Genomic DNA, 13,725 nt, shown 5'->3' on the forward strand with positions numbered 1-13,725 from the left:
GTTTATTTCCTTTTCTTTAAATAAACACGATTTGACGTCTGATTACAGAGTTTGTATTTATGTCCCTTTGTCTCCCTTGTAAAGGAGAACAGTGGTTTTCTACTCAGTGCCCTTCTGAAGAGGGGTTTGAGTCAGGAAGAGTCCGCACCCGACACTACGCCAACGGCCACAGCGACACCGGACAAATCAGATGCCATTACACCCGAGCCGGAGGACTTGGACACAGTGGATCCAAATTTGTCGCCCCCCCCTGTCCCTCCGCAGCCCCACTCTCTGGCTCCAGGGTCCCAGCCGTCGCTCTGCAGCCAAGGGCCGGGAGACCCTCTGGAAGAGGAGCTACGATCCAGACTGAGCCAGTTTGCCAGACGTGCCAAAAGCAGAGACAGCAGCTCGTCCGAGGAGGACTGCACAAAGCGGCCCGCGGACAGACAGACGGATAGAGAACGCGAGGGACAGAGGGAGAAGACGAGGCCAAAAGACGCGGAAAGAGAAAGGCCGAAGGGAAGTGACAGATTGAGAGACGGGAGCGGCGAAGGGGAAATGGAGGCGGCAAGTGAAACGGCGGAACAAGTGAATGGACAAGCGGCGAAAAGAAGTGCGAGACTGAAGAGTCCTTCGCTGAGAGAGGAGGGAAGAGTCAGGGAGAGGAGGTTGGAGATGGGAGTGGAATGTTTGGAGGAGAGTGTAGACGACCAGGAGCAAAAGAGGGGAGAGAAGAGAGAGCCGAGCAGACAAAGTAAGAAGCAACATAAAAGAGACGTGAAGAAAGAGACGGGACAGAAAGGGGGAGTGAGACGGAGTGGATCCAGCGCGAGCTCCCCTGCTGTTACACCTTCTTCCCAGGAGGGGGTGCTCTCAGACAACCAGGTACGCGGAACAGAAGCCAGTGCATCGGTGTCCACCGCTCCTCTCCTCTGCTTTTGTTTCTGTCTGTCTGCTTTTCAATGGAATCATTTTCACTTAATTTTTTTCCATCGAAAAAAAAACCCCTCCTCATCCTCCCACCTTCCTCTCTCTATATGACCGCTGTCCTCCTGTGTTCCTCGTCCTGTGCTTCCCTCCTTCTCTGTGCTTCCCTCTTTTTCCGGCTGGTCGGTGTGGTTTTCCTGTGTGTGTGTTTGTGTGCGTGTATATGTCTGTACATGCGATTGTGTGTGTGTGTGTGTGTGTGTGTGTGTGTGTGTTTATGTGCATGCGCGTCAGGAGGGACAGCGGTTGCTTTCCTCTCTCTTACAGCAGGTGAGATATTGGCTAGAAAGCAATAGGATTCTACGGTGTCTCTCAGAACATGCAGCTGTAATCAAACCTCCACCCTAACATGCATCTATGAACGTCACACATATCCACACGCACACGAGCACACACGCAGATCCGTTATTGGGTTGAATGTGCCTGCTGGTGTATTTTGTGTTCCTGCAGGTAGGAAAGCTTCACGTCTTAGCAAGCGAGTAGCAGAAAAGGTGGCAGTTGCCTACACAGAGAGAAAAGCGGTGACATTTTAGGTGTTTGGCCTCGCAGTGTTTTTTTTATCAATCACACCAGAAGACGTCCATCACGGTAGAGCTGCGAGTATATTTCTTTTTCATCAAGAAAAGCCTCAAAAGGTCAGAATGAAAAACAGCCTCAAAGCGCAGTTGTGTTTTGTGTCAGAAGAAAAAAACAAATTTGAAAAAAATGGCCCACATTTGATAAAGGACCCTCCCTTAAGTTAAAAGCAGTGTATAAGCTTATGGATATTTCCACTGTTAGGGTTCGGAAAGCTCTCGAGGGAGGCCCGACTCCTTTTGTTCTCGTCCCAGCCGGAAACAAAGATATTTGATATTTGTCAATTTGTTTAAATTCAAAAATCAAAAAGTATTTAATGACTAAATAACGTAATGGATTACAATTACAAAGTGAAATACAAAGCGAACAGTAAAATATTTCGCAAAATAGAGAATTCTCTGAGCAAGTCTAAAGTGACTTATCAAAGCGGCAGCTTTCCCCGCTTTGGTCCTTTGAAAAGTCCTGAGGTTTCTTCTTGGGTGCATTTGAATGTCGTTGGCTTCTCCTTCAAAGTGTCCCCTCCTGGATTGTCCTCTTCACGTCGAGGTGTGAAGCTGTAGCCTGAACCCTCTCTGTCCTATCTGTCCCTCACATTCCAATGCATTCAATGTAGATACATTTGGCTTTATGCCTCAATGAGTGAATATAACAAAGCATAGTTTAAGTCTTCATCTTATAACTAGTACACCTTAATTACAACACATCATTAATGATCACCGTTCATCACACTTCATCATAAGATCTAAGACAGTTCATGTGGTCCAATTCTCAAGACATTTGCCTCAGTCGGCTGCCTTACATTAAGTTGTTCATTTACTACCTGACAGGAGAAAAAACTCCCAAAAAACCCTCTTTGGGGATAAAACTGGGAGAAATCCATAAAGGACGGCAATTAGCATCCGTCCCCGGGTTTCAACATCACATTGTGACAGAATGTTAATGTGTACAGTGTTTATATGGTTTAAATGACCATACATTGTGTTTGATTCAAATTGCATTCACTTCATCTAACATGCTTTTGTACTAACTAATATATAATAACAAACAAACTACAATTCTAACACTAAACATTATTACACATATTATAATTTCCACCACTAGGGGTGCACTTCTGGCTTAAATCCCTAACACCACGTAGTAAACCCACGCCATTCACGAGCTCACGGTCAAAACCCACACAAAGGCAGGTCGATAGGCCAGTAAAATACACACATGGACAGGCACTCGGGCGCTTACTACCTGCCCTAGTGTTACATCTGATGCGTGTGGGTCAATGTTGGTCGTTATAAGGGCTCCTGTGAGTGATGCTCGTCTTTTACAATGTGTATGAAACACGTAGCGTCATATGTTCCGTTTACGATTTTCACAGCTCTCTCTTAAACCGGACCAAGGCGAGGCGGCTCTGTTTGATGTGAATAAAAGAATATTTGTGGCTTTTTATGCAAGATAAGTAAATGACACTAAGTAGTTCCTGAACCTGCCCCTGATGACAGAGATTTCCAAAAGCTACTGATACAACGTTGATTCTTTTGACGGGACACACAACTTTGCTGTAGAGAGATAACTGTGTCAGCGTTGGCGGTCGGAGGGGACGTTGTGTGTCTGTGCATGTCACACTTAAACCCACAACCAATGCATGTGTTTGTGGATGTATGCATGTCCCTCTATCCAATCCAATGTTACGTCGACGTATTTCACCTTATGGGAATATTGCATAGGTCCAAAACAAGAAGTAAAAGCAGAATTGATGTGACTTTTCTGGTGTATTTCTTGTTAATTTACCAGAAAGTAGAGTCCCAAATTACCTGATGTCAAGTATTACATGCAACACACCACTTATGTTCTGGGCATTGCATTATATTTCTTTACCTAGATTTTGTTTTATCTTTCTACATCAGTGTCGGATTATTTGATGCTGTGACGGCCTGGTTCTTCAGACTCTTACCAACCATCCATTTCTTTTATTCCATCGACCAACTCTGGTCAATATCTCAGACCGTCCATCTCTGCTTCTAAAGTCTTTTTAAGATCACAGAATAGTGATTTTCTTTTGAGATAAGAGCCTCGGTTTGCCTCTGCCTCATCTCTCACCCAGTACTGTATCTGGTCCCCGCCTCTCTTGTCGCCACCGAAAACCTCCTTTCAAACCGCCTGTCTGGCTGTGAACGATCAATACGCCTCCGATCCCACTGATCAAAGCTTCAGACAGTGATTCATTCGTTATTGAATTACATCCGTCTCTCTTTGCCACTCTTTTCTTTCCTTGCTTACTGTTTTCATCTATCCATAAACAAACAGGGGCTTTCTTTGAGGCATCCTCACCATTGAATTGTAATTTATAAGAAACGGCCTGAATTGGGAAACATGCTTGGATTTGGATGAATAAGCTGCTCCTGTCATCTCTGACTGGAACAACCAGTTTTTACACTGAAAGGTCAAAACTGATTATGGGCTGCACAGTAATAAGAGATATTCTTTTACTGATCAAAGCATAAAGCAACAGAGACAGAATATCCCTTCAGGCTTTGTCTGTTAAGATCCTTTCCTCGTCTCTGCTGCATTTCTCACCTCCAACTCTTTCTTTCCGCACCTTTTGGTTGCAAGCACGTCCATGTCAAAAAACAAGCGATTAGGCAACAGAGAAACAAGGGACGGATACGTGTGAATGGGTCACCTGCACACCTTTTACATGTGACGTGCTGATAATAACACATACTAATAATAATAATAATAACCACAATAACTTTATTTGTGTCCTTTCCAGGATTTTAACACGTTTCTCCCATTTATCATGTCACACAACTATAACTGAATGAAAGATATTTCCTCTACTTGGGCAGACTTTTGCTTAAGTTTGTCAATATATGAAGTTTTTGACTTACTAACTGTACCACTGTACTGTGTGTGTGTGTGCGTGTGTGTGTGTGCGTGCGTGTTCGAAGCAGAAGTACTCGGCGGCGTCCCTCTGCAGCATCACCACCGAGGTGCTGAAGGTTTTGAACGCTACAGAGGAGCTGATCGGCGAGGCGGGAGGCGACAGACACAATCCCTCTGAGTCCGTCAGTGCTTCTCCCTTCTCCAGCAGCTCCGAGACCCGCAAGCTGGACCAAAGGCTGACCAAGATGGAGGAGAACGTGAGGATGTTCTACCCAGCAATGAAAGCTCCTGGAGATTCAGTCTCACCGGTTTCTTCGTCCCCTGACAGGTGTACCTGGCCGCTGGGGCGGTGTACGGGCTGGAGGGGGCGCTGGGGCACCTGGAGCAGTGCGCCCGGGGCATTGAGAGTGGCACCGCGGACGCAGAGCTGGCCTTCCTGGAGGACCAGGTGGCCACCGCCGCCGCTCAGGTTCAGCAGTCAGAACTACAGGTGCTGGAGGATTCGACCCTTTTGCCAACAGACAGCGAAACTCAGTGATACTGTAGATCTTGGATCATTGTTTATGTTGAATTCAATTGTGCTTTTAAATAAGGTTTGTGTGTCCTTTTAAGATTTCCAACATCGAGGCCAGGATATCAGCTCTAAAAACAGCTGGGATGAATGTGACCGTCTGCAACCATTTCTCCAAGTTCAAGCCAAAGGCTAAGGTAACTTAGTGACCCTTAAATGCCCTGAAAATATCACCGTCTGGTTATGTACGCATACATTTTACCTGTTAAGCAAGTATGTTAAGTGATATCAGCCCAAGGACGGACATGTAGTTGATACAACGTATGCCTGTCTTACTGAGGTTTTTGTGGATCTAATTAAATAGCAAAATCTGATACTAAATGAGAACATATAGCTGAAGGTCTGAAGGTTTGATACTCTGGTTACAGCCTCAGACCCTGGACTCATCACGCCATCAAAGGAGGAAGCTTCCAGCGCCTCCACTGAAAGGTAACACGTTTTTATAATAACACAAACAATGTGAATCGATAATCCAAATGTAAGCAATGAGAGAAATTATAGATTAGATTAGATTAAACTTTATTGTCATTGTTATAGTCCAAACATTGACGAATCCAAACTTCAAAAGGAATCAGCATTGATTTCTAATAAAGTAAAATGTTGGTTTACTTTTTGACAGTCTAGCAAAGACCAATGAAATACATTTAGTAGATTTAGATGTATATCATATGTTTATATAAATATTATATATTTGCTTGAACCTATACAGTTGTTAAGCACCTTGGTGCCTTATTGCACTGGTTCCCAAACTGGGGGTTGCGGCCCTAAAAACGTACGTTGTGTTCGAACCACGGCCTCCAGAGCGGCTCGGACAACCGCAGCAAAGAGGCAGAGTGAGGGAGAAAGGGAGGGAGGGAGGGAGAGAGAGAGAGAGAGAGAGAGATGAAGGACATCAGAGAGACACCAAAAAAGACACGGTGCGACACAGAAAAAAGGGTTTGAAAAACTTCCTGTTTTTTGCAGTGTTCCTAAATTCATTTTTAATATTTGAATTAAATTTGCTTGAAAATGGGTTAACAAAATGTATAATACAACTGTTAAGTGGAAAAGTAAAGTGATATGTAGGTATTTTATTAAAACACGTTTTCTATAGAGTTGATATATTATAATGCAATTGATTCAAAACAAAGAAGGAGCAACCCTTTTTTTTGTTGTTTGGGGAGGGGGTTGGTCAGGGTGCGGGTGGGGGGGTCTTACAATGTCCCTATATCCTCAAAGGGGGCCCTGACAGAAAAGCTTTGGGAACCACTGCCTTAGTGCTTAACAAAGGAAAATAAGACAAGGCCGCTGGAGAAAACAGGCTGTTAAAGAAGAAATCACAAATTGAAGGGCCGAGAGGGACGGAAACGCTGCTAAGCAGCCTCGTGCTCACACGCTCCCTGTGTGAAACAAAGGCCGCTGGGGATGGGGAGTGAGACAGAGGCGAGGGGACCTTTGGTTAACATCGCCCATTTGGACTTTGTCCTAGAAGAACAGATTGGTATCTAAATGGATGTAAGAGCGAACACATCTGCTCCAAAGGGACTAACTGAAAAGCTCCATTAGATGTAAAGCAGCCAAAGGGAAACGGGCACAGCGCCGGAGGGTACGGCTGCTTTATCAACCAACAAGAAGTCGGATCCCTTTCATATCGCTGAATGGCCTTTTTTCAGTTGGGGCTGTCTTTATTTGCATTTCTGTCTCTTTTCTTTCTTCGGCAGCTTTCATATACAATAGCGCTGATTCAGCATGGCTTTTTCAGCACAGCTCCAAAGACGGACAGCGGGACAATGGGTCAAAATCAGTGACCAAGACATGTAATCATATCATTGAGTCCTGCTCTTCATGTCCTTTCTGTCCGTCCATCACGCAGTGCCGTTCAGCGACAAGTTAGCTGTGTTCATCTGAGCCATATGTTCATAACAGTTTCTATATTTCTGAATAACTTTGTCTTCTTCTGGAGATGCTCTTCTAAAAAGTTTGATTTGCTAAAACGCTTCTTTTTTTTTCCCTGCGTCATTTCAGAAAAGTTGGAGCCCGAGCAGCCGGTTAAAGTGTTTCGGCCGTAGTCAGAGTCAGCAGCACAACGAGTCCGGCGGGGCCGCTTTGAGAGCCCCGGCGGACCGGGGGCCGTCTCATCCAGTGCCTTGACCCAGTGTCCGCCTCCATCTCCAGGCCAAGCAACCGCCCTGAGAGACCCGCGAAGCACCCAGCCGGGCACGGCACCCCGGCAGTGAACCAGTCGCGGAAGGGTTGACCGTCACTTTCTTCTCTTTCCACTTCATTCTCCATCACGATTGTCGTCGCCACGCACATGATATCAAGAAAGGATGACTCAGCAGTTTGTGTCTCTGCCTTAAACATCTGTAAAAACTCATCAGGAGCCGATTGAAAAAAAGAATATCTGTACAGACAAAATTAACTCTTGTGTCCTTTTTTTTTCTATCTGTTTGCAAGAGTATTGTGATTTACTGTCTAATGAAGACGTGTAAAAAAAATCATGTGAAACTTTCTGTGATTTAGTATCCCAAAAAGAGGCTTCAGTGGAGTGTCAGAGGAAAGTAATCGTCTTTGAGAATCGATTTTGAATGAATTTTAACCATTTTAAGGAGTCATGCACATACCACGTAATTTGTGTGTTAAATATACAAAGGGCCAAAATAATTTTAGCTAGTTGGCAATAATGGAACCCAAAGCACACTCGAGAACTTTATCGACTTTGTCAAAAAGAAATAGTCGGAGGAATAATTCAGAGTTTGTTTTTTGCCAAAAGTTAGAGCAGAAGAACGACACCTCTGCGATGTCCTCACAGTGAACATGCTCAGCGCAGGATGAAGGCGGATAACAACAGGAAAACAGCAAGCTTGACTCAATGGGTCAAACATTTTAAAACAGAACTAAAGTTGATTAAACCACATATTTATTTGCTGAAATTGTACAAAAACGTAGATATTGTTGGCTCAAGAAAGAACTCAGCTAGCTGTTTGTTGTTATTTAATCCCTGAAGCCTTTAAGCTAAGCTGGTGAGCAGTTTATTTTTAATGTAGCCTACGGACCAAAAGTGGCAACAGTTTCATTATCCGGAAAGTGAAATGCATATTTCCCATAATATCCAACTTTTCCTTCAAATGAACGCCAAAGGATTAAACTGGAGAAGTATTCTCCCTTTATTTAGAAATGGGAAACAACTTACAATTAGACAGACACACACGCACACAAACTACAGCCTTAATGTGAAAGCTTTTACTTTGAAATTAATCAAATACGGTTTTGAATGTCAGACTAACTGCTGGACACAAGCCTTTGTTTGATATTCAGGTTTGGTCGGAGAGCCTTCCCTTGTGCAGTATTCTTCAATCCAAAGTATTTTACTTTGTTTACTTTCAAACGTTGTGGCCTTTTGTTTGAATGAAAAGGTGTTTTTTTTTTTATGTTTTCCTTTTGCCGGACTTTTGTGTTACATCCTGTAAAGATTTTTACATAATGAAGACTGACGGACGATACAACAAATGCCATGAAACCATGATTTTGTTACAAGCAATTTATTTTTCTACCTAATGAACATTTTTATGCAATAACACGAATATAAGTACTATTGCAAATCAAAGGCTTTATTCTCTCCTCAAAGGAGCCCTCCTCGGTCAGTCCTATCAGGCTCCCGTGTGTGATGACTCAACGTGCTTTCAGTGTACGCCTGCATTTACCATTCGATATCCTGCCAGCGATGAAGATGGTAAATGTTACTAAAAACACGGGCGGGAAGACACGATTCCTACTGTATTTGTACTCCTCAAACACTAGATGTGAGAATACTGCCTTTCATTTTGGGGTTATTGTTCTTTACTCTCTCACCACCTGCATTAGTCAGAACATCAGTCCGCCATACCTACTAGTTGTCAAAGTTTCTGCTGTGGAAAGAGCAAAAGTTGGTTTCCCTGATGGAATGCTTGAGCTAAAAGGTGTGATCTTCCGTATGAACGCTCTGCCCCTTCTATTACTGACCTTTCGCATTTTGGGTTTTGCACATTGATCCTTTACGTTTTGTCAATCTGGTTCTGCCGCAGGTGTTGATGTATAAAAGCATGTTTCTGGTTTTATCAAAGCCATGTATGTAAAATGTTCCCCGAGAAGCACAGCCACAACGGTCCAATCATCAGTGTCCAGTATTTTTCTAATGTAAAGAAAAAATATATCTCATCACAGAATTTATTAATAGATGTATATGTGTGAAAAGATGGATATGATATAGAATTATATGTGTATTGCCCAATCTTTCAGTGTTGTGTGCAAGAGGCCGTGTATAATTGTCATGACTTGTAGGGCTGGATTCACACAGGAAGTCCAATTTAATATGTAACTGTGGCCCAGATATTCACAAAGAGCTAAAAACTGATCTCACTTTTGTTCCCGTTTAAATCCAGTGTGAATGACTACAATGTGGTTCACTGTGCGCAGCGCCACAGGCGGCCCATCCACTTCAATGGGCAATCATATGGTGCAATCCATATGTTGGGTGAAATACTAACATGCAAAAAATACAGTTTCTCTATGTGCTACAGTACTGCGAGATAAAAATGTATTACGAAATGAATAAAATTTGCAAAAGTAAAGCTTTCCCCTTTGAGAAAACTGTTTTTTGTGCACATACAAGTAATGGAAGGCTATGGAGGCAAAGTGACGTACAGATATAACCACAACACCCTTGTTTATTAATCAATATAGAATGCATTTTTATGTACAGATAACAATGATTAAGGCCTCATATCAGACACCAGAGAGAAATACATGTAAGAGCAATTGAGTTTATAACCTCAATCATGATTAAAAAAAAGACACTCTAGAGTTTGTAGATGAAGGGAGTAGGACTCGCTGTCATGGTAACCAATCCCTGTCCTCCCTGTCCGGCACTTTCCCAAAGTTGTCCTTGTTTCTGAGGCTGTTGACCACCAGTCCTAAAGCCCTGAGGACAGGTTGCACCCCTCTGCTGCCCACGGCCTCCCCGGGTCCGTGCCTCTTCCCGAAGCGCCCGATGGGTCTCACCCCGCGTCCCACGTACCAGAAGGGGTCTATCTCTGGACCTGGACACCACATCAAGAACATCAATGGAGCTGATCATGTGTACAACATTCACAGATTTCAATTTCCATATCCACTTTTCTTCGATCTTTAGTTGGTTTATATATTTCATCATGATAATAATCAATAACAAGTGTTCATATAGATTATTGTCTTTATACACATGAACATGGATGGTTTTCAAAGCTGATCTAATATATTCAGGACATATGTTTGAATTATTTTTAAGTCCTTCTTTTACACACAAATGTATATATTTACTGTATTACAACAGCATGGTCAAGTATATAGAAATAATATAACAAAACATTGTCAAGTAAATCATTCAAAATACATTCATGTCCATATGACCAATATATAATATAAAATAAATAATCACATGACAAACTAGAGTAGCGCAAAGCATATTCCTCATTCCAAGACTGACATTGTTGAGCATCTCTCTTCAAAACGAATAGCTGAAATACAGTAAAAGCAACTTGAACGTCTTAGATTTAACAGTAAAGAAGAGGGATATTTTAAAAACAAATCTCTGCTAAAAAAAAAACTGGTACAAAAGCAGAGCACAAACATCTGTAAAACTCGTTCCATTATTCAGTCTGTCGTCACACATCTCCTCCGTGTTACAATAACGACACAAAAGCACATCGCACACATCTCCTCCCGCTGATAATAAAGAAACCACGTCTTACTTCTGTTGTCGACATTGTGGACGATGTGGAAGTCGTGCTCCATCGTGGTGCTGTGAGCGCGGCTGAGGCTGGAGGAGAGGAGGAGGAGCAGCAGCAGAGCTGCGGGCAGCCAGCGGCTCGTCAGCACGCAGCGCCGGACATCGACCGCTCCACTCGGCAGCATGTTGTGGGGAGAGGACGCAGGGGACGGACGCTGGTCGGTAAAGTATCAAACAGGGTGTAAAAGACACTGGGAAATGATCAAATTAGACTTAAAATGTATTAAGACTTTGGCGAAATAGAAGATTACTTGACATTTAAATCGTTTAAGCACCGAAAGCTTATAAAGCACTAGAATAATGTGACATTACTAGGATTTACAAAAGTATCAATATTGTTTATTCATTCAACCCATTGAACAGGTGTAGCACAAAGCAGTTATATGAGTGATAAAATAGTTATTTCAAAATAACTAGTAGTATCTCCAAAGAAAATCTAAATAAACTATGCACATGGACCGACAGGAGCTCATTCCTGCCCAGTGCAATAACACTTTACAATCTTTGGCCAAATAACAACAATAACAACCCTGTACTGCTGTGATGCTGCTGCTCTTCCTCTTCCTCTTCTCCTTTTACAGATTATTATTATTGTCTCTTTTTGAAGGTTTTGTTTCAGTTTAGTTTATCTTTTTATTCTATTTTCTTCCCTGTACATGCTGCTGTGATACCAAAATTTCCCTCTTGAGGGATCAATAATCAAATCTATCTATCTATCTATCTATCACATAACATATTGGTGTCCGTATTCTCCGTAAAAAAAAAGAGAAAGATGATGATAATAAACAAATAAAACAATAGAATAATGTCTTACCTTAACTTTGGGAACAAGCTGCGGTCAGTTGGAGGAGGTCTGAAGTCGTTTATTGTTGAGCAGGTGTGCTCCAGCTTATATATCCGCGATGCCAATGCTGTGGTTGGATGATGAATCATGGAACGTCAGTCGCACAGACAGTGATGCCGGACTACAGGATGCTTCAGACCCCCTCCCCGCATCCTCTCCTCCCACTCTTTAACCCCCCTCCTCATCTCTTGGAGAAAGGAGGTTCAGTTTGGGAGTTTTCCTGACGTGTGTCACGCAGCAGAGCCGTCCATCAGTAAGTCGTTAACACGCGGACAACTTTGTATCAGTGAACATGGGGGGGACCCGACACCCAAAGTAGGTCTGTCAGACCGGGGTGGGCGTTTTTTGACGAGGCTTTCATCAATCAGCCTACTACAAGCGGCAAGGCCATATAGAAGCAAAAAACCTCGGCGAATTCTCGGCACCGGAAAACTGCCCTTATTGGAACTTTTCTCAATACGATTCAGCTCCAGAGATTTCTCGATTTGAACAGCTCACTTCAGCTGTGCTGTCACCGTCAAGACAGTAAAACAACATCTGGTATCAAATGTCAATCAATCAATCAAATGAGTGTTAGTGTTGCAGCTGGGAACGTTATCTTTTAGAGAGGAACCTATATCACTGAGCCAAAAAACTGAATATAATACTGATTCAGGAGGGAGTGAGAGCTTAAAACACACTGTGTGCATGTGAATTCATATTAGTGGCAAGTCCTTGTGTTGAGATGTTACAGCAAAGGCCGAGGAGAACTGCTCCCACTGCAATGTGACAGGTGTAAGGTCACCTGAGGGCCTGGGCCAATGCCGGTAAAGATCACAAGTGACATTCTAATGTGTTTTTTTTATAAATGTTCGAAGAAATAACTACTTATTTGAAGAACCAAGCCAATGGATTTTGCAATAGATGTGTAGATCTACGATGATTAAGATCAGTAAGTTAAGATGTACTTTATTGTCCCACAGGGAAATTTGTTTTGGTCTCCAAGCCGCTGCCTCACACAACACACTTACCAGTATCACAACGCGTAAAACATCATTGAACTCATAGATACTTGACACGAATGCATGAAAATGCAAGAAATTCCCATTTTGACAATGGTTATGAATAAAAATAAACAGGCGTGAAATGGAGGATGCATTTTGTGTAGATTTAGACTGGCATTCAGTTCAGTCTTCTCCAGATTAGTCAACCAATCAACCGGGTAATCGACTGAGTCCCATGAGGACATTTGCTAGTTCGAAATTCTTAAATGGGAAAATGTGTCAATTCTCTTTTTCTTTTATATTAGTAAATTCAATGAAAATGAGTTTTGTACTGGTTGTAAGACAAGGCTGCAGTTTAAATTCATTACAGAGGGAACATTTAATTGACTTATTGATTATTTTGAGAAGAGAAACAACAGAATATAATTAAAACAAATGAGTTGCAGCTCTATTGGTTGTAGTTGTAGGTTCATGCGACCATTTCCCTCTATACTTACAATGTAAAATAACACTAAATTGTAATCTCAGTTTCTTTACAATGTGTGAGAATCCTAAGATAATGAAGCCACGTTGATTTATGATAGCGACCCCTTTCTTATAAAAACCTGGGCGATATGCTGCTTCCTCTTGATGCCACATTTCAGCCGCAATCCTGTTTGTTAAACCTAACAATATTCACTCCTCTCAATTCAGGAATCACATCTTCCACATCTTTCCACGCTCAAGATTGGCTTTTTTGTATCATAATATTTCATTATGAATGGCTTTGTCTCCGACATGTGACACGATGACAGCACCTGATTAAATGGCTGAACCCTTTTCCGTACTGCCACTGCGTCTGTGAATGGAGGCAAAAAGGTTCATGTGGTATTGATTGAGAGCACCCTGCTCGCAGAATGATTAACAGCTTGAACCCGCCGTGCTGTGTGGTCTAAATCATTCCCCTTACGCTCTACAGTATATTTTGTTAACTGCCTCATAACTCGTGACCCACAGAACGCGTGGGAGGGGACGTCCATTCAAACGGGGAGTCGGTGGTTAGCAGAGACATCCGTTTGAAGGTATCGCCTGATGGGGAAGGATTTCATTCAGAACAAATGGCATTCAGACTGCGAATTGC

General features: G+C 42.6%; 2 protein-coding genes across 3 annotated transcripts in view; one reads left to right on the forward strand and one right to left on the reverse strand.

Moving 5' to 3' along the window:
• The window catches only part of myripb (myosin VIIA and Rab interacting protein b), a 73,385-nt gene extending 63,801 nt beyond the window's left edge, over positions 1–9,584 (forward strand). The window contains exons 12-17 of one of the 2 annotated variants that reach the window (XM_078096565.1): positions 85–867; positions 4,488–4,679; positions 4,751–4,912; positions 5,035–5,130; positions 5,362–5,422; positions 6,998–9,584. In XM_078096565.1, coding sequence (XP_077952691.1) covers positions 85–867; positions 4,488–4,679; positions 4,751–4,912; positions 5,035–5,130; positions 5,362–5,422; positions 6,998–7,041 — 1,338 coding nt within the window. In that variant the 3' untranslated portion in view covers positions 7,042–9,584. The remainder of the gene's footprint in view (positions 1–84; positions 868–4,487; positions 4,680–4,750; positions 4,913–5,034; positions 5,131–5,361; positions 5,423–6,997) is intronic. The other variant, XM_078096566.1, reaches the window with a different exon arrangement.
• Positions 9,585–9,648: 64 nt separating this feature from the next.
• prlh2 (prolactin releasing hormone 2) lies at positions 9,649–11,706 on the reverse strand. The gene is made up of 3 exons (XM_040167469.2): positions 11,593–11,706; positions 10,741–10,933; positions 9,649–10,050 (listed from the first exon to the last, which is right to left on the reverse strand). The coding sequence occupies exons 2-3, from the start codon at positions 10,901–10,903 to the stop codon at positions 9,845–9,847; spliced, it is 369 nt and encodes a 122-aa protein (XP_040023403.2). The 5' UTR covers positions 10,904–10,933; positions 11,593–11,706; the 3' UTR covers positions 9,649–9,844.
• Positions 11,707–13,725: the final 2,019 nt, after the last annotated feature.

Source organism: Gasterosteus aculeatus, chromosome 21 (genome assembly GCF_964276395.1).
Source record: "Gasterosteus aculeatus chromosome 21, fGasAcu3.hap1.1, whole genome shotgun sequence".
NCBI lineage: Eukaryota > Metazoa > Chordata > Actinopteri > Perciformes > Gasterosteidae > Gasterosteus > Gasterosteus aculeatus.